We start from the raw sequence: 18,044 nt of genomic DNA, 5'->3' as shown, positions 1-18,044 counted from the left end.
GCGTACTATTGTTGATTATGTCTTGTCTTAAATGTGATGTTGAACAAATAAATGTATGTATGAGAGTGGCAATCGTCGATTTCGCTGACGACATTACGCTGGAGGTCTATGGTGAATCGATCAAAGAAGTGGAATTGACTGTTGCCCACTCGATCGCAGTTGTGGAGGGGTGGATGAGAACCAGGAAACTGGAATTGGCTCATCACAAAACTGAGCTGGTGGGTGTGAACAACCGAAAGTCGGGGCAGCAAACGGTGATCAGTGCAGGCGATTACACTATCTCTTCGAAGCGCTCCGTCAAACACTTAAAGGAGATGATCGACGATTAGCTTACCTTCGGTAGCCACGTTTTTTGTTTTGTTTTTATCAATGTGTATTTTAACATTAAGCAAATTCTACACACCCGGAAGCCACGTTGATTACACCTGCAAAAGAGCCTTCACTGCTATAGTGGCACTGTCCCGGATGGTGTTCAATAGCTCTGCGGTGTATGCCAGCAAGCACAAGCTTCTGGCTAGTGTCGCCTCGTCCATACTAAGGCGCTAAATACCGCCAGCTACCGTGGTAAGCGCGTACCGTACCGTGTCACACGATGCGCTTTGCGTCATAACTAGTATGGTGCCTATCGGTATCCTTATCGGGAAGGACATGGAGTGCTTCGAAATGCGCGGCACAAGAGGCATACGCAGCACTGCCAGATTGATCTTTATGGTCAAATGGCAGCGCGTGTGGGATAGTTTCACCAAAGAAAGGCGGACCCACAGGTTGATCCCGAGAGTAGATCTAGTTGGGTTACGGCAGTGCCATGGAGAAGTGATATCCCAGCTGACTTAGGTTCTTTCTGGCCATGGTTGCTTCCGACAGTATCTACATCGTTTCGGTTCTCCCGAATGTCCGGTTTGTGCTAGTTTAGAGGAAACGACGGAACACGTTTTGTTCGTGTGCCTGCGTTTTCGCACAAAGCGTGACCGTATGCTTGCGACATGCGGGGAGGACACAACACCGGACAATTTTCTTCAGAGGATGTGTAGGGATGAGTTTGGCTGGAATGTTGTTTCTACGGCTATCACCCACTTCGTCTTGGAGCTACAGATGAGTGCAGACGGTATACAAGAGGTGGGCCAAGGGTTCGGAGTCGGCTACGGTAGGAGACTGCCCATGATCGCATATCAGTCCCATCTTTGCTGGGTTTCCTATTCATATGGGACAATTATGCGATCATGGGCAGAGAACACCCTGGTAGCGTTGCTGTCGTGGCGTCGGTCTACTGGGTTGGATCCGAGCCACGTGGTTTATGAACAGCCCCTTAACACTGTCCCATGTATATGCCCAGCTTTATCCACTTTCATGATGCTGGATACACCGTGAAGTGCAGTGAGCTCGTGCTTCATCCTTCGCCACTAAAGATAGTTCTTAGCGAGCACTCGCCGTTTGAAAATTTCAAGTGTTCGCAAGTTCTCCTAGACTATGCTCCAAGTCTCATGACTGCAAAGCACTACCGGTCTTATTCGCGTCCTATACATGGTACATTTGATGCGAGGTGAATCTTTTTTGACTCCAATTTCTTCTCAAGCCCATGGGCACGACTTCCACTGATGATGCGCCTTCGTATTTCACGGTTCACGTTGTTGTCAGCTCGTTACCGAGGTGTTGAGCCCAGCTCGTCGCATTCATTAAACCCTCTAGGGCGTTGTTGAATAGTATACTATATATGCAAGACAAGCCATCACATTCTCGCTTTGTTGCGTTGATAAGTCTAGTCAGCTTCCCAGGAAAGCCGTTTTCGTGCAAGATATTCTATAGCTCAGTGCGGTTGATACTGTCAATGCTGCATCGATAATGAGGTAATTCGTTGGAACCTAGCATTCGCGGCATTTCTGGAGGATTTGCCGTACGGTGAGGATCTGGACCGTTGTTGACTAGCCAACGATGACATGGCACGAAATCATTCGTTTTAGTTGACATACGACGGAAGATCATCTGGGATAGGACTTTCAAAATGGTGATCGCCTTAAAGTTCTCCCATTCCAAATGGTCATCTTTTTTTTGTGTTAAATCACTGTTTGTCTTACCGATGCTTCCGTTAGTATCTGATTAGTACATTGATGATGATGAAGAATTTGATCATCTTAAGATTGTGATGTGATCAGAGTCGATAGTAGAACAGAAACAGGCTTTATCCCAGTAGTGGGAGGTCATACCACGAGAAAGAAGGTGGTTAGAATTTGGTAATTACTTTTAGTTTAGAATCATTTACCCCTTTAATTATTGTCATTAACAAATGTAGCTTCCAGTACAGCTGAAACGCACTAATACCCGCAACACAAGCATGTCAGTAACGAAGTAATGCCTCCAGTAGTATGCATCCGGTGCAAACACATTCCGAAGCAATAATTTCAATGAACAAATTCTCTTTTTTCTTCCTGAACAAAAAATCAACCCGTAGACGATTTTGTAGGTATTATACAACAGAGTCAACGCTCCGCCAGCACCAGTGGCGCCTTGCAGACGGGGCTGATCAAAATCGAACCGCAGTCGTCCAGTGGGCAGAAGGTGGTGCTCATCAATCAATCATCCGGCCAGCAGGGACCGACAGCCAATGTGATCACCAAACCGTCGCCGTTTGGCGGAGACGGAGGTTTACAGCCGCCGGAGCTGGATGATCTATCCCATTTGGCGTAAGGTAAGGTTTGAATCGTGATGATTTTTCTTCAAATGATAGAATGGAGTGAATATTTCAACCTTATTCTTGTATTAGAATATAGATGTGCTCTTCGAAATGTGAAACATGACCTGCGTTCATAATGATCCGAAATCCATGAAACAAAACGCGAGGGCACAATATTGAATGCTTGGTACCGTGATTTCGGGTGAAATTGATCACTTTTCACAGTTTATGGCGTTAAATTTTTGAACAGTTTCTGATATTATCAAACTCCATGCTTTAAAATAAGTACGACCATAGATTTCATCATTCAACGACATTGGAATTTTTACAGCAAATCATTTTAATATAATAAATGTTGTTTTAAATAAAATACCAAAAATTCTACATAGAGTAATGCGGGGCAAAAGTTCGCACCTAACAGACTTCACAAAATAACTAATAAACGAAAAGAAAACAATATCATTTTTCTTCGTTAAAAGGGTCCCTATCATGTTGCCTTCAAAATGTAGTACTAGATTTTTTCGCATTACTTTTGTAGTTTTAGTAATACGATTTTTAATACAAGTACTCCAATGCGAACTTTTGCCCCATAGTGGGGGCAAAAGTTCGCATTATGCGGGGCAAAAGTTCGCACCTTGTACAGGGTAGTTTATTTGTGTGATGTTCTTTTATTGCATGTTAATTCATGTTCGTCTTTTCAATCTAGCCATGAAATCTGTTTCCTTCTGTTTTTAGCATTACGGCCCAACTGGAATACGACCTGGTGTTCAGCTTTTGTATAGAATGTGTTTTATGAAGACTTCCACAACTATTAACTAAGAGCTGTCCTTTCCAGCGTTACTGAAAGCTGCCAAAATACATTGTGGGGTAATCATAGAGATACATGTTGCACAAAATACAAAATACAAAATACAAAAAACAAATATGCAGCAAAACTGTTGAACAGGATCGTAATCGAATCTTATCCCCGTCAGTATGGTGATGAGTTACAGCTGTCAATTTACAAACTAAGCTATGAAAGACCCCGGTAGAGTAGATGAACATAAGAACTTCAGAAACATACGAAAAGACACGACGAGGATGACGAAGAGAATGTTTAAAAATGTTTTTTGACCATTTTTCATTTCTTGAAATGGGTTAACATAATGTTTGTCTTACAATGGAACTTCTCACAAAACTAAGTTCAAACCCTCTGCCGGAACGATTTCAGGATGCATACTACACATATTATACATATATAGTAGTTTCTATACGAAATCTTCATTGCTTCAAAGATTCTGTAATTATATTGATGTACTAGATTCAGAAATCTAGTGCGAACTTTTGCCCCACAGCTACTGCGAACTTTTGCCCCACTGTAGAGGTTTTAACAATGTCCCTTTCTGTAAGAAGCACTAGTAGTTTATTGTTTATTCGAGTGCACCTCTCGAACTACTATGGAATAACGATTCTCCGACGTCAAGAGATTATGAGATTTTTCTTCTTCTTGTTACTACAAATTCTTATTCCAAAAGGTCCAAAAATTCTATCAAAACACCTCGAAACACATTTTTTTGCATAACTCTGCCAAACCATAACGAAATCAATCCAATTTTTATTGACGAGTAACTGACCTGATTATGTGTCAAACCCATACAGATTTGTTTGGGTTCTTAACTTGTGCTCAGAAAAAGACCCACTGCGAACTTTTGCCCCGTGCGAACTTTTGCCCCGCATTACTCTAAAATGTTAATGTAACACAGAAATATATAACAGATTAGCTATAAAATCTGTTAACCCATCATTCAACAATCCCCGAGTCAGATAGCAGCCCTCGCCTTCTTGAATATTGGAAGTTTTCAACATTCTCCATTGCCCAGCTACCGTAAAGCTGGAAGGGTTGACTGACCGTGTTTACATCCAACGATTTGGTCTTGTTGACGTTGATGGTAAGACCTGCCGCTGAGGAGCGATTAGCAAGATAATCAAGCTTGCTCTGCTTATCAGAGCGCCGTTGAGCTAGGAGAGCAACGTCATCAGCCAGTTCGAAGTCATTTAGGTGCTTCATGGTAATGGGCTGCCACAGCAATCGACAATTTGGTTCATGGTCAATCGCACCTACCAGGATCTCGTCGATTACGATGAGGAACAGTAGCGGTGATAGTATACAATGTATACTATACATCCTTGCCTCACTCCAGCAACGACCCGGATGGGATCGGACGAAACACCATTGTGCAGTAAACTGCACGAAAATGCCCTGTACTGTGCTTCAATGAGGCCGATAATTTTCTGAGGGAGACCCTTGCGCCTGAGGGCTTCCCACACGTTTCCGTGATTGAGACGGTTGAAAGCTTTTTCATAATCAATGAACACCAGGTAGAGAGACTCTTGGAATTCATTGATTTGCTCCACTACGATACGGAGCGTGACAATATGGTCCACACAGGATCGTCCGGCACGGAATCCTGCTTGCTGGCGTCGGAGTTGCGTCAATCATCTCTTTATCCGGTTAAGGATTACTTTGCAGAGGACTTTGAGAACGATACACATTAACATGATGCACCGCCAGATATCGCATACAGTCAGGTCACTCTTTTTGGGTACCTTTACTAAGACGCCTTGCATCCAGTCGGCCGGAAATGTCGCGATTTCGCATACGTTGCAGACTAATTAATGCAGTAGTTGGACGGATACTACGGGATCTGCTTCGAGCATCTCAGCTGATATGCGATCGATCCCAGGGGCCCTGTTCGATTTCATGCGACGGATGTCTGTTTCTATCTCCTGCAATGATGGAGCTTCGGTGTTGACACGGGTAATGCGTCGAACCCTTGGCGGATCATGGTGAGGTGTTAGTGACCGACACTTGCAAAAGGTTTCAATGTGCTCGAACCAGCGTTTCAACTGGTCAGCCGTGTCGGTCAGTAACTGTCCAGACGTGTCTTTCACGGGCATTGTAGCATTCATCTTAGTCCCACAAAGGCGACGTGAAACATCGTAGAGGAAAAGGATGTCGCCGGTGTTTGCGGTTTTCTCGCCTTCGTCGGCTAGGGAGTCCGCCCACGCTCTTTCGTCCCGTCTACATGAGCGATTCACTTCCTTCTCGAGCGCTGACAAGCTACGGCTTTGGCTCCTCATGTTTTTGCTCGCTCTATCGCGGCTTTGGCGTTCTTTCGCTCCTTTATCTTCCTCCAGGTATCATCTGTGATCCATTGCTTTCTCCGGGTGCGTAGCTCACCCAAATTATTCTCGCCGGTGGCGATGAAGGCGTTTTTTATGGCGCTCCATTAATCTTCTACGCTTCCACCTGCTCGATTATCCGCAGCACGGTTCTCCAGCTCCTCGACGAAGGTCCTTTTCACTGCAGCGTCTTCTAGTCGGCGTGTGTTGAACCGGTGCCAGATTTTCTTCTCCTGTCGATGGATCCTAGCAATGCTTTGTCGGATCCCGCCGATTAGGGGCTAATGGTCGGACGCATTGTCGGCGCTACGTTTGTTACACACATCAAGAAGGCTCCGTCTCCATTCTTGGCTGATGCAGATGTGGTCGATTTGATTTTCCGTGACTCCATCACGGGAAACCCATGTCACTTTGTGAACTGGTCGATGAGGAAAGAGTGATTCCCCAATAACCATGCAGTAGTAGGGTGCCTGTACCAGTTATCGCACTACCTAAGAACAACTATTTCTACAAAAATAAGAAGAAGACCGTCGAATGTCATCGATATGTATGTCAAATGATTGATTAGTTTACATACTTTACAGGGAAAATATAGAAACGGGTCCAAAACTACTTTTAGTATTTATTACGACGTGTGCCAATGATAGGAACCCTGTACCAGTTATGGATATATTTGTTAATTTGTGTTCCACTTCGCACTATTTACATGCATTCCTTATGGGATTAGCCATAACTGGTACACTATGGCGAAATAGGGTGCAAGGAAGCCGAAAATTTAAGGAAAATGATTTTTTTCTATCATAATTTGAGCAAATTGTTAAGTTTGAATGATTGCAACCATCTTTTGTGACCGTGATCTGTTGTTCACATTTTTTTCTTGTTGATTTTCAATATTAAAGTTTGAAAATCGACTATGGCGAATTTGAGGTACCGTAAACCGGGGTCAAATTTATCTCCGGGTCGAAATTGATCAGACGTTTTTCCGTTAGATAAAGCATGCTTTAAACAGTATTCTTACATGTATCGTTTAGTATATGCTTCCTACATTACGATACTTGGAAGGAAACTATGTTAAGTTTGCTTGATCTAACTGAAAAATGTCTGATCAATTTCGACCCGGAGATCAATTTGACCCCGGTTTACGGTACTATAGCCATAACTGGTACACTGAGCCTAATATACACTACCCGTCATAAGTACGGACTCACAAAAAGTATTGCAACAATATTGCATCACCCTGACTCACCTCGATATCTCTTAAACCAGGACACCTACAAAAATGCCGCCTTCAAAAAAGTTGTTGCTTTTGATCTTCTGAATAACTTTCCTGAAGACAGCATCTTTGTAAGTCCTCTGGTTTTAGAGATATCGAGGTGAGTCAGGGTGATGCAATATTGTTGCAATACTTTTTGTGAGTCCGTACTTATGACGGGTAGTGTATCTACAGATAAATCGTTTCGAGAGAAACAAGTTTGCTGAAATGATAGACTAAATCATAGAACATTTTCAAAGAAATGTCTATCAATTTTATTTCAAACATTATCATAAAGAAAATGTTGGCAAATACCACACCATCTGTAGGCAAAGCGTTGCGAATTATTCGACCTTGGTTTATTGAACGTTGCTTAGAGATTGAAGCACACTAATTGTAAAAATTTAGCTCTGTCACCATCTTGCCCCATATGGCAGAAGTTCTATGTCGAAAGTAGCATTTTTCAAATTAATTTATTTCGCATTCGTAGTGCAAATTAGAATGCTTTTTTTTTGTTAAGAAGATAGAAAAGACATGAAACAAAGAGGATTAGTGTTAAATAGCCATATTCTAATGAAAGTATGTATATGCTCCCAAGGCGCCTAAGCTTAGGGTGGCCATCTTGCCCCAGAATCCCCTATGTAGGTAGACCAAAGCGGAAACCACTATGGCGATAACTGTAAAAGTCTACATGTGTTGAATGTAGTTTGTCATCAATAACACGAAACAGTATATTTGTTTGCTTGTGTTTTATTCGTAGAATAAGTGTTAAATAATTTGTACCATTCCTCTCTAGACACAAACGTGAAAATGTGTAAACTACATCTATTAGCTATCGGAAGCGATACAACGATTGCTAGGCGGCCTAAGGCCAAAAGCTATAAAAGTTCAAAACTCTATGTAATGTAGAAAAGATGCTTGGACATTTTTTTTTCGTGGAAGGAACTTGATAAATATTACTCATAGTATAGTAGGTAGATGTGAGGAAAGTTGAACATGGTTTGAAAGTTGTACACGTTTGCTTAGTGGGTCGGTTCACTGAAAGCTCCAATCCCGAGTGATGGAGAATATTCTAATCTTCGAAGCGGTGGCGTCCCATTGGAAATGTTTCGGCGCGCAGACCATCTCCTCGTTTATCCGGAACTTGGCAGTCACTGAAAATGGGATGTTCGGTTAGCTTTTTAGAGTTACATGGTTAGTATTGTTTTGGTTCCTACCTAGCATTTCCAAAAAGTCGTTTAAGGTATCTTGGTTACGTTCGGTGCATGATAGAACGAATTTGCACTTATTGTTTGTGAGTGCGAATACGTAGTTGATGGCGATGAGCAATGGCTGAAACAGGGCATGGTCATAGACAATATCCGCTCCGACGAGGACGTCCGGTTCGATGAGTTGGTTAATGTTGGACGCGTTGATATAACTCCAATCGAGGTCCATAACAGCGACTATCGAGTCTCCATTATCGACCAAACACTTTACCAAAGGGTTGTCAGTTTCGACCTTTGCGCCCTTGGGAAAGTTCAGTTCGACGTTCTGCTTCAGCGTCCCGACGACCGAGCTGTGGTAATCGGACAGGACTATCATTGAAGGTTCACAGTGTTTCGCCATGAATATCCCGGTTAATCCTACACCTGAGCCGAGTTCCAGTATGTTTTTACCGTGAAAATCTTCTAGATTATGTGTAATAAACTCGCACAAAGCCTTCGAGGCTTGCCAGCTACATAAACCCGTTGTGCCCTCCGATATGAATGCAGATGATTCCTTCAATGTGATCACATCATTTCCAGGTAACTCGTAATGTTTGAAACTGAATCCAGCTTGGTCCTCCATCCCTGATTGACTTAGTAATCCGCAGTACCTTTCGTAGAGCTGGTCGTGCTGTTCTATGTTCATCTTATTCAGATGATGTATAATATGCTTCAAAAAAGCTATCTGGTATCCTGTTTTCAAAGGATACTGCACTACGAGGCTATTATTCACCGTTTGGTTTAATAATTCTTCCTGATCTTCCCAGCTAATGTCGTCCAAAAGGCCCTACAAAGAGAAAGAAAAAAAATCCAACAAACATCCTTGCTGGTCTACAAAGGACTAATACTCACGTGCCAATCTATCTGATTAATAGGCGTCCCACACAAAAAGTTCTTTCTAACTAGTGCCAGGGCATCCTCAGGGCGCATGGTTTTATTTTTACATTTCTGAAACATTGCTGCTGGCGCGCTGCTGCACCACTAGAAGCGTATCTGATTGGCGATGGCCGAGACAATGGGGACCTCTTGAAGATCTGCCACGAAAACTGGATTGCACAAAATGATAAGTGAACTGATCGCGATTGGAAGTCATTTCCGACTGAATTGTCTGAAACTAGTAGTCTGGGATTGATATTTGGAATAATTTCAACGCAATTTCCACTGCTGCCGTCTTCTCACGGAATGCTAAAAGTCGAACTTTGCTGATCCACAAAAAATAATTGGGACTGTATGGTTAATTATCGTGTTTGTTGCAGCAGATCTGAATGGCAAGTTTATTTATAATTCGTATTATTACAAGTGTTTTCATTTGTACGTGGCTCTTTTTTTCCTCTTTCAAGTACTATAGAACTAATTGAATTTTCGCGCAGAAGCGTGGTATTTACGATGTCAAAATATTTTGCCTCCGGGTGATATACCGTGTTTGTATGTCCTTTATGTTTCCTGTGCTGGCTTGTGTTCCTACTGCGACTATCTGCTGTCTTGCTACTGCCTATCTTGTATGTATACAGTCCGATTTGACAGTGAATTTGCTACCCATGATATAGCTACACATTTATGTTGATATTCTTATTTGAATTCACCACACGATGTAGGAATCATCATCAGTGCTTACTAGGGTGACTATGTTCAAATATATGGTACAGTTTCGCTGATTTTTTTCTTACCTGTCGCATTTTTGGATTGAGAGTGCGATTACACGTGAGAAATGATTATCAATTCATCATGTACTAAAATGAACTATACAACAATAAAAAAGAGCATGGCTGAGATTTATATGCAACTTTATCAACACAATTGTTAGGACGTGGCCAATGCTTTTTTGGGCATGATTATGGACAAGCGCCTGTCCATAAACTACGTAGACGGTCCGTACAAATTTCGGAATTTTTGTAAGGATGACAGCGCCTATCCGTAAAACTTTGGCCTTTAGACTTACAAAAGCTTTTAGGTTTGTAAGGACCCTGACCTTTACCCTAACCCCCTCCCCCATGTCAATGACAACGTGATTTATGGACGGCCCCATACAATCATACACTTATACTAGCTACGTGGATCTTTTTTATTCCGGAATAGAAAAATTATCGGGACGGGCAAAATTTTTACTTTACAAAAAATGGTCAACGAGTTGTAATTTTTCGAAAAGGGACAATTCAAATATGACGTCTATCATTTTTCAGGATTTATAGACCCCTCCTCCCCCCACTGTTACGCTTTTTTGTATACCTTATACATGGCGTGTCATACTTTCTTAGACCCCCCCCTCCACACTAAATGATGGACGTCATATTTGAAATGATGATTTTTTCAGCACGAGTCGTACATTTATCCAACGAGGCTTGCCGAGTTGGATAAATACGACGAGTGCTGAAAAAATTGAGTTTTGCAACGAGTTGCATACAAAGTTTTTTGTAATTGCAAAAATACTTAATCAGTATAATCTTTCCTTGCTACACGAACTTGTATCAAGAGGAACCACGTGCCACCATTCATGCGCGTCAGCGTGGTGCTTACGTTCGAACAGGTAGGCTATGCCAGGGTAGGTGTCAGAAATTTGCAAGCTCCCGTCGTCGTCATACCGCAGCATGGGCAAGAGCAAAAGCAGTTTCAGCTGCTGTTTCTACGCCTGATTTGCTGCAGTAGTAATCAGAATCTGAATTCGAGCTGCTCAGAGGATGTAGAAGCAGCAGCTGTGTCTACGATAGCCACGAAAGTTGTCGAAAAGTGGGCTCTGTCAAAGGTGCCGAAAAGTGCTATTTTTCAGCACTCTTAAGAGTGCCGAAAAGTAGTACTTTTCGGCACTTTTGTTTTAGTGAAGAAAAGTAGGCCGTTTTATCATTGTAATCGCGAGTGAAAAGTAGGGGAAAACGCAACGCAATTACAAAAAACAATTATCCGATACCCAACTTTGAACTATTATATCTCCGGATTCAATAAACTGAATGCAGTGAAATTTTGAGCATTTATGACATTCATAAGCTTTGAAAAACGTTTGACTTTACTTAAAATTGCTCATAAATATTCTCGGACATGCCTTTTACTAGATTTTTTTTTAACTTCATATAGCATGGCCTTGCCTTTCCCAAATTTGAACCATTGCAACAAGTTGATCAACAAACAGTTTTTTTTTTTAGATTTAGAGGAGAGATTTTTTATTCATTTTTCGAAAAACAACAAGTAGTTGACTATTTTTTTAATGAAAATTTTGCCTGTCCTAATCATTTTTCTATCCGTATTACCATTATTAAAGAGACTTTCAATCTTGACTGGTTCGTCTTTTTTTTCAATTTAGTTGGAATCTTTCACAATATTTAAGGCTTCTTCTTCTTCTTCTTTATGGCTCGACGTCCTCACTGGGACTTGGCCTGCCTCGCTTCAACTTAGTGTTCTTTGAGCACTTCCACAGTTATTAATTGAAGGGCTTTCTTTGCCTGCCATTGCATGAATTTGTATATTGTGAGGCAAGTACAATGATACACTATGCCCAGGGAGTCGAGAAAATTTTCCCGACCGGAACGGGAATCGAACCCGCCGTCTCCGGATTGGCGATCCATAGCCTTAACCACTAGACCAGTGTTTCCCAAACTTTTAGGAGGTATCGCCCCCTTGAAGCTTGAGAAAAACATTTTCGCCCCCCTCTCTCTCTCTCTTCTTGGCGTAACGTCCTCATTGGGACAAAGCCTGCATCTCAGCTTAGTGTTCTATGAGCACTTCCACAGTTATTAACTGAGAGCTTCCTCTGCCAATGACCATTTTGCATGCGTATATCGTGTGGCAGGCACGAAGATACTTAATGCCCAAGGAAGTCAAGGAAATTTACTTTACGAAAAGATCCTGGACCGACCGGGAATCGAACCCGTCACCCTCAGCATGGTCATGCTGAATACCCGTGCGTTTACCGCCTCGGCTATATGGGCTATATTCGCCCCCCTGTCCTTAGTAAAATTTAATTTTAATTTCAAGCTCATTATTCAGCACTACAGTAACAAACCAGGTATAAAATCAAATTGATGTCTTCGGCGCACTATTTCTTCGAAGTATGCTGAAAAAGTGCTCTGAAGACACCTAGTCGATTGGATGCAATCGTGCACTTTTATTTGCATTTTCGCTTTCGTGAAAACTAGTGCGATAGTACAGTGGTGAACTAAATGCGCTATACAAAAATATCTTTTATGCAAAAAATGCAACTATGAAATATATTGGTGTTTTTCCAAATGTAGTCAGCTTTGCTCAGTAATTGAAAAATAAAAAAGCCAGTAATGCGAATTGACAAGTTCCTATGAATTGGAAAACTTTTTATTGTCAAATAAGAAGACATGCATCAGTCATTACTCGGTTTTGAGGGAATTCAACGCTGAATTTGTTGACAAACTTCAAAATAGTTCCTAGTATTAAGCAACATTTGAAATTCCTCCAGGAAGCCTCTCTGAAATATTTTCAAACAATGTGTGACGAATTTCATCCGAAAAGTGTTCTTAGATTCATTTTAAACTTCATGTTTATGATTGAAAATTCCATGAAAAACAAATGAGAATCGAAGTAGGCTTCGCCGCGAACGGACGCGTTTTGCGCTACTTGTCAAGTTTTTTCTCGCGCTCCCGTGTTGTGTGGTTAAAAAAAATAACTGGTGCTATGCCTTCCGGAAAAAGAAGGGGTGTGATTCACGATCTACGTAGTTTATTGCCTGTAACGGTGCAATTGTGAAGTTGTGAATTTATATACCGGATGTTTGATTTGACCGGCGAAAGGTGGTAACGTGAATTGCCCGCTGACGAAGCGGCTTAGCACTACTCGTGAAATATACCAGCACGGGGCAGGAGGTGAATAAGTGGTAGCAATCGGAATTCAGAAGAAGGTGGTCCTTAGAAGATTTCACACTGAAGAGATTCGCATTAAGATTTGGTGCTAATTTGATGAGCGTAGGAAAAGCGTCGTTAAACAAAAACCGCAGTTGCGATAAAGGAAGGATTGCATCGCGAAATTTTCAAACGGGCATTGGTGTGCACACTTCATATTAGTTACAATTACGAGTTGTGAATGCCGTGAGTGATAAAACGATGGAATCAAGGCCCTAATTAGAATCAATATGGTGAGATCTTTCTGATTTGTTTTTCTGTTTGTACTCGTATCAGTAACATCAACATATTACGGGTATTTTTTTATGTAGGGAGGGCTGGATACCATAACTTTTTTTCTCGTTCCAGAGAGCGGGTAAAGGCGCTTAAGCCTAGGCTTGAAAGCCAGGGCATACGGGGGAAATACCGTTGCTCCATCCCAGGATTCCAGACGACATGGAGTGACATTAACATTCTTAGCATAGTCACTCCCAACGATGCGGTACAAAATCCTCACTTTTAAAGGAACGGTTGGTACGAGATGTCCCCGTTTTCTGATTCCAAAAACAATAAAAACGCTGCACAGTAGGCCTGGCCGTTTTAATGCTTGTAATGCATCTCTGATGCACTGCAGCCATTAATAATGACAAGAAAAATGATAGGAGTAGTCGATCTTATCATTTTCCAGGATTCTTTCAATGAATGGCTGTGTATGTGTAGACTAGACTAGACTAGACTAGAAAATTCCATGAAAAACAAACCACATGTAAGTTGAAAAGAAAAATTTCGTATCAAGTAAAAAAAAACCCTGTTGCTTTCATAATTTGGACAAAAATCAATCATGAATTTTCGCCATAGAAGTTTCTTATTAAGGAGATTTCCAGAATCAGTATTATTTTTTTTCTTAGAATTAAGCCATTAAATTCATGTAAACATTAAAAATTCTGCAATAGGACATATCGGTGAAGTACTAGATTTGTAGTAATGAGCTGAATTTTAGTATGGTGAGAAGGTCAATTCTCCGTTTCTGCAATAAAATGGTGCAAAAAGCGTGGGTATTATGATTTCTTGTCTAATTTGATGCTGTTTGAGCAAAACTTTGGGTAACAGTAGTGTTGCTTTATCCATTTCTTGCAACATAAACAACATAGTTTTTCAAAGATTTGCTCAAACAGCATCAAATTAGGCTAGGAATCATAATACCCACGCTTTTTGCACCATTTCATTACAGAAACGGAGAACTGACCTTCTCACCATAGTAAAATTCAGCTCATTACTACAAATCTAGTACTACACCGAACGTGCCCCATAGATAGACTAACTCGAAACAGACATTTTTCAATAATCCTAGAAACAAAAAAATCTTGAAATGTCAGGAAGTTGTAATGAGTCATTTGACATTCAATACAATACATTTCAATATTTTTGATATTTCTCAATCATTTGAAAAATCGACCCCCTTTTTAGTATTTTCGACCCCCAATTTTGGTTTTTCAAATTTTCGCCCCCTTAGGCCTGATTTTCGCCCCCTGGGGGGCGATTTCGCCCACTTTGGGAACCACCGCACTAGACTAACTGGAGACCCCGAAGTACCTTTATTATCTCTAACAATAAAAGTACAGTGTATCAAACAATTGTCCGTAGTACAGTAGTACGTAGTACGGACTCCGTACAGCATTTTTTTTTGTCAAAATAATTTTTCATTCAAATGGTCATAACTTTTATATACCTCAATAAAAAACGCTGAAATTTTGACCAATCATTTGTGAAATTTTGAGCGAGATCGATTGAGTTTTCTGAAAGTTACAAAACTTTTAGTACAACTTATAAGATTTTTAACAAATTTTTGAAACAATACATCTCAATATGTACTTCATGAAACTTTTTTATTTTTTGTTGTGTTACAGCTTATACAGTGTGAAAAATAAGTATAAAGACAGAGCCGTTTTCCATACAAAATAATCATGTTTAGGGATCACCTAAGGTTTTCATCAGTGTTGAGAATACTCACTTGCAACAATGATACTCACTTGCTTCTATCTCAGTCCAGAAGCATGCTATCAAACAATGATGTTTGAAGGGCTTTTAGATTGTAGTTTAATACAAAAGTTTGCCGAATAAAGTAAAGGTCGCAGACGCATACCAACACCGTAAGAGAGCTGTGAGCACAAGGTGAGTATAAATTACAAGAATTTTACTCACCTCTTATTCACAGCTCTCTCACAACTTTGGTATGCGTCTGCGACCTTTACTTTATTCGGCAAACTTTTGTATTAAACTACAATCTAAAAGCCCTTCAAACATCATTGTTTGATAGCATGCTTCTGGACTGAGATAGAAGCAAGTGAGTATAACTTTTCACAATTGAGTATTCCCAACACTGGTTTTCATAAGCAGCTTTGTGTGAAGTTTTATATTCACTACACAAAATATGAAAAATCAGTTTGGAAATTTATCATATTTTGATCAATAAAAGCGCCAAGTGTTTTCAACTTCTTAAAACTTTCTTAATGTAATATTTTTATACAGGACCCACTAAACAACACATGCAGAGTAGATCCTATGTATTTTTCGTTCAATTATTCACTTTTGTTAGTGGAAAACGTTTGACAGATTTTTTTTAATTCTTCAATCACTTAACCCAATTTACAGCTCTATTGTTCACTAGGGCACTGAGTGAGCGATTCCAATTGGAAGCTGTACATACACTTTGTACAGCGCCTAAATGTATTCTATTTTAATTGTACTATATCGAACTGATTCTCGTTGCACTGCTTTCACTTTCTACGCTATTATGGTAGAATGATGAGCACGAGGATGTTGATGTGTGGCTGTTCCTGTTTCCAGTCCGATTGAGGGTCCATTATGGGTTGCCGTTCGCCGATGTCCAAGTTTCCGGGTTCATTTGAGCCATGCGCTCAGAAGAGGGTCAGTGTCAGCTGCTCTCAGGGGGAAAGAGCAACTGACGAAAGTGCCGGGGCTGGGTTTGAACCCATGACCATCTCCTTATGAAGCAAACGTGTAGCCACTACGCCACAGGCCTCGGCAACAATTTGACAGATTATACACTCCCGTTCAAAAGTTTGGGGTCACCCCCTCTAAAACATGTCATTTTTTTAGGCCCATATCTCCGCCAATTTGCGTCCGATTTCAAAACCCTAGGTTTCATTCAAAAGATAATAAGTCAAAGAAACTTTGAACATGATTTAAAAGAAACTTTTTCAAAAAATTTTGTATGTAAACTTAACCCAAAGTTGCCAAATTTTCTAAAAAAATGAATATAAACTTACGGCAGTGTCGCTGGAAGTTGGGTCGACCAAATTTTAAGATGAGAGCGGTAATATGAACCATTTTCTATTAGCTTTCAACTGCTTTTTACAGAACTTAGCTAAACAATCTAGAAAAAACGTTATTAAGTAAATTAATCCTTGATGTCATCGACCAAAAGTTTGGGGTCACCCCTCAATATGATGTATCCCCAAAAGTTTGGGGTCACTTTCGTAAAACATGGAAAAGTGATTTGGTGATATCTTCGTCATCTATAGTTCAATTTTAATTATTTTTGGCTCATTTCAAAGATAATTAACTAAATTTTCGTTTGATGTCTTTAACTTAACGTATTTAACGATTTTTGTATATAAAAATGTTATGTAAAGTTAGCACATTTTACCACACTTCAAAAAATGAGGCAACTTTACGTTAAGTTTTAGTATGTAAATTTCAACAAATATGTGTGGTTCAATGTCTATGCAGTAAGTATCATTCATTTTGTTTCAAATAAGCCAAGAAGAATTAAAATTGAATGAAAGATGACAAAGATATCAACAAATCACTTTTCCATGTTTTACGATAGTGACCCCAAACTTTTGGCCGATACATCATTTTGAGGGGTGACCCCAAACTTTTGGTCGATGACATCAAGGATTAATTTACTTAATAACTTTTTTTTCTAGATTTTTAAGCTAAGTTCTGTAAAAAGCAGTTGAAAGCTAATAGAAAATGGGTCATATTACCGCTCTCATCTTAAAATTTGGTCGAACCAACTTCCAGCGATACTGTCGTAAGTTTATATTCATTTTTTAGAAAATTTGGCAACTTTGGGTTAAGTTTACATACAATTTTTTTTTGAAAAAGTTTCTTTTAAATCATGTTCAAAGTTTCTTTGACTTATTATCTTTTGAATGAAACCTAGGGTTTTGAAATCGGACGCAAATTGGCGGAGATATGGGCCTAAAAAAATGACATGTTTTTGAGGGGGTGACCCCAAACTTTTGAACGGGAGTGTATGTGTAAAATATGGTAAATTTACAAAAATTGTCAACTACATAACCAGATTTTACATATTTTTTGTAGTGTACAAATTAACCCTTACAAGATTGCGTATCAAATGTTCATGTGCTAGTGTTCCCTCAAAAAGGTTTGAAAATATTTCATCCAATATTATTTGAGATATAGAGTATTGAAAATTTGTTACATAAAACATCAAGCTTTACCAAAAGTTCTATAACTTTCTGAAAACTTATTCAATCTTGCTGAAAATTTTACCAACAGGGCTTCAATATATGGTTTATGATTGATCAAAATGTCAGCGTTTTTGATTGACGTATAAAAAAGTAATGATACATTTGAATGAAAAATTATTTTGACGAAAAAAATACTGTACGAACAATTGTTTGATACACTGTACTTACTGTATAATTCCTTGAAAAAAAGTCAGGTATGATTTTCAAAAATATCATTAAACTCTTTAAATGATTAAACAGATGTTTTCAAAATTCAGTATATCTCCTAAAAAATTTGAAATTTCGATAAATTTTACTAATAATAAGCTGGATTTTTTTAATGCGCAAATATATACTTCCCCATACATTAAAAATTAT

General features: G+C 39.8%; 2 protein-coding genes across 4 annotated transcripts in view; one reads left to right on the top strand and one right to left on the bottom strand.

The window, feature by feature from the left end:
* The window catches only part of LOC109398865 (transcription initiation factor TFIID subunit 6), a 28,190-nt gene extending 25,403 nt beyond the window's left edge, over positions 1-2,787 (top strand). The window contains exon 4 of one of the 2 annotated variants that reach the window (XM_029862862.2): positions 2,459-2,787. In XM_029862862.2, coding sequence (XP_029718722.1) covers positions 2,459-2,682 — 224 coding nt within the window. In that variant the 3' untranslated portion in view covers positions 2,683-2,787. Of the gene's footprint in view, positions 1-2,446 lie in introns of both variants that reach the window. The other variant, XM_029862861.2, reaches the window with a different exon arrangement.
* A 5,029-nt stretch (positions 2,788-7,816) lies between these two features.
* Positions 7,817-9,865, bottom strand: LOC109414114 (protein-lysine N-methyltransferase EEF2KMT). Of its 2 annotated transcripts, XM_019687859.3 has the most exons (4): positions 9,748-9,865; positions 9,182-9,375; positions 8,300-9,116; positions 7,817-8,236 (listed from the first exon to the last, which is right to left on the bottom strand). In XM_019687859.3, exons 2-4 carry the CDS (start codon positions 9,284-9,286, stop codon positions 8,118-8,120), a joined length of 1,041 nt encoding a protein of 346 aa, XP_019543404.3. In that variant the 5' UTR covers positions 9,287-9,375; positions 9,748-9,865; the 3' UTR covers positions 7,817-8,117. The 2 variants fall into 2 exon arrangements, with proteins under 2 accessions (XP_019543404.3, XP_019560683.3); XM_019705138.3 differs by having other exon boundaries at positions 9,182-9,837.
* Positions 9,866-18,044: the final 8,179 nt, after the last annotated feature.

This window comes from Aedes albopictus, chromosome 3, assembly GCF_035046485.1.
Source record: "Aedes albopictus strain Foshan chromosome 3, AalbF5, whole genome shotgun sequence".
NCBI lineage: Eukaryota > Metazoa > Arthropoda > Insecta > Diptera > Culicidae > Aedes > Aedes albopictus.
Note: the sequence above shows the minus strand (reverse complement) of the source record. Positions and strands in the feature narration are given on the sequence as shown.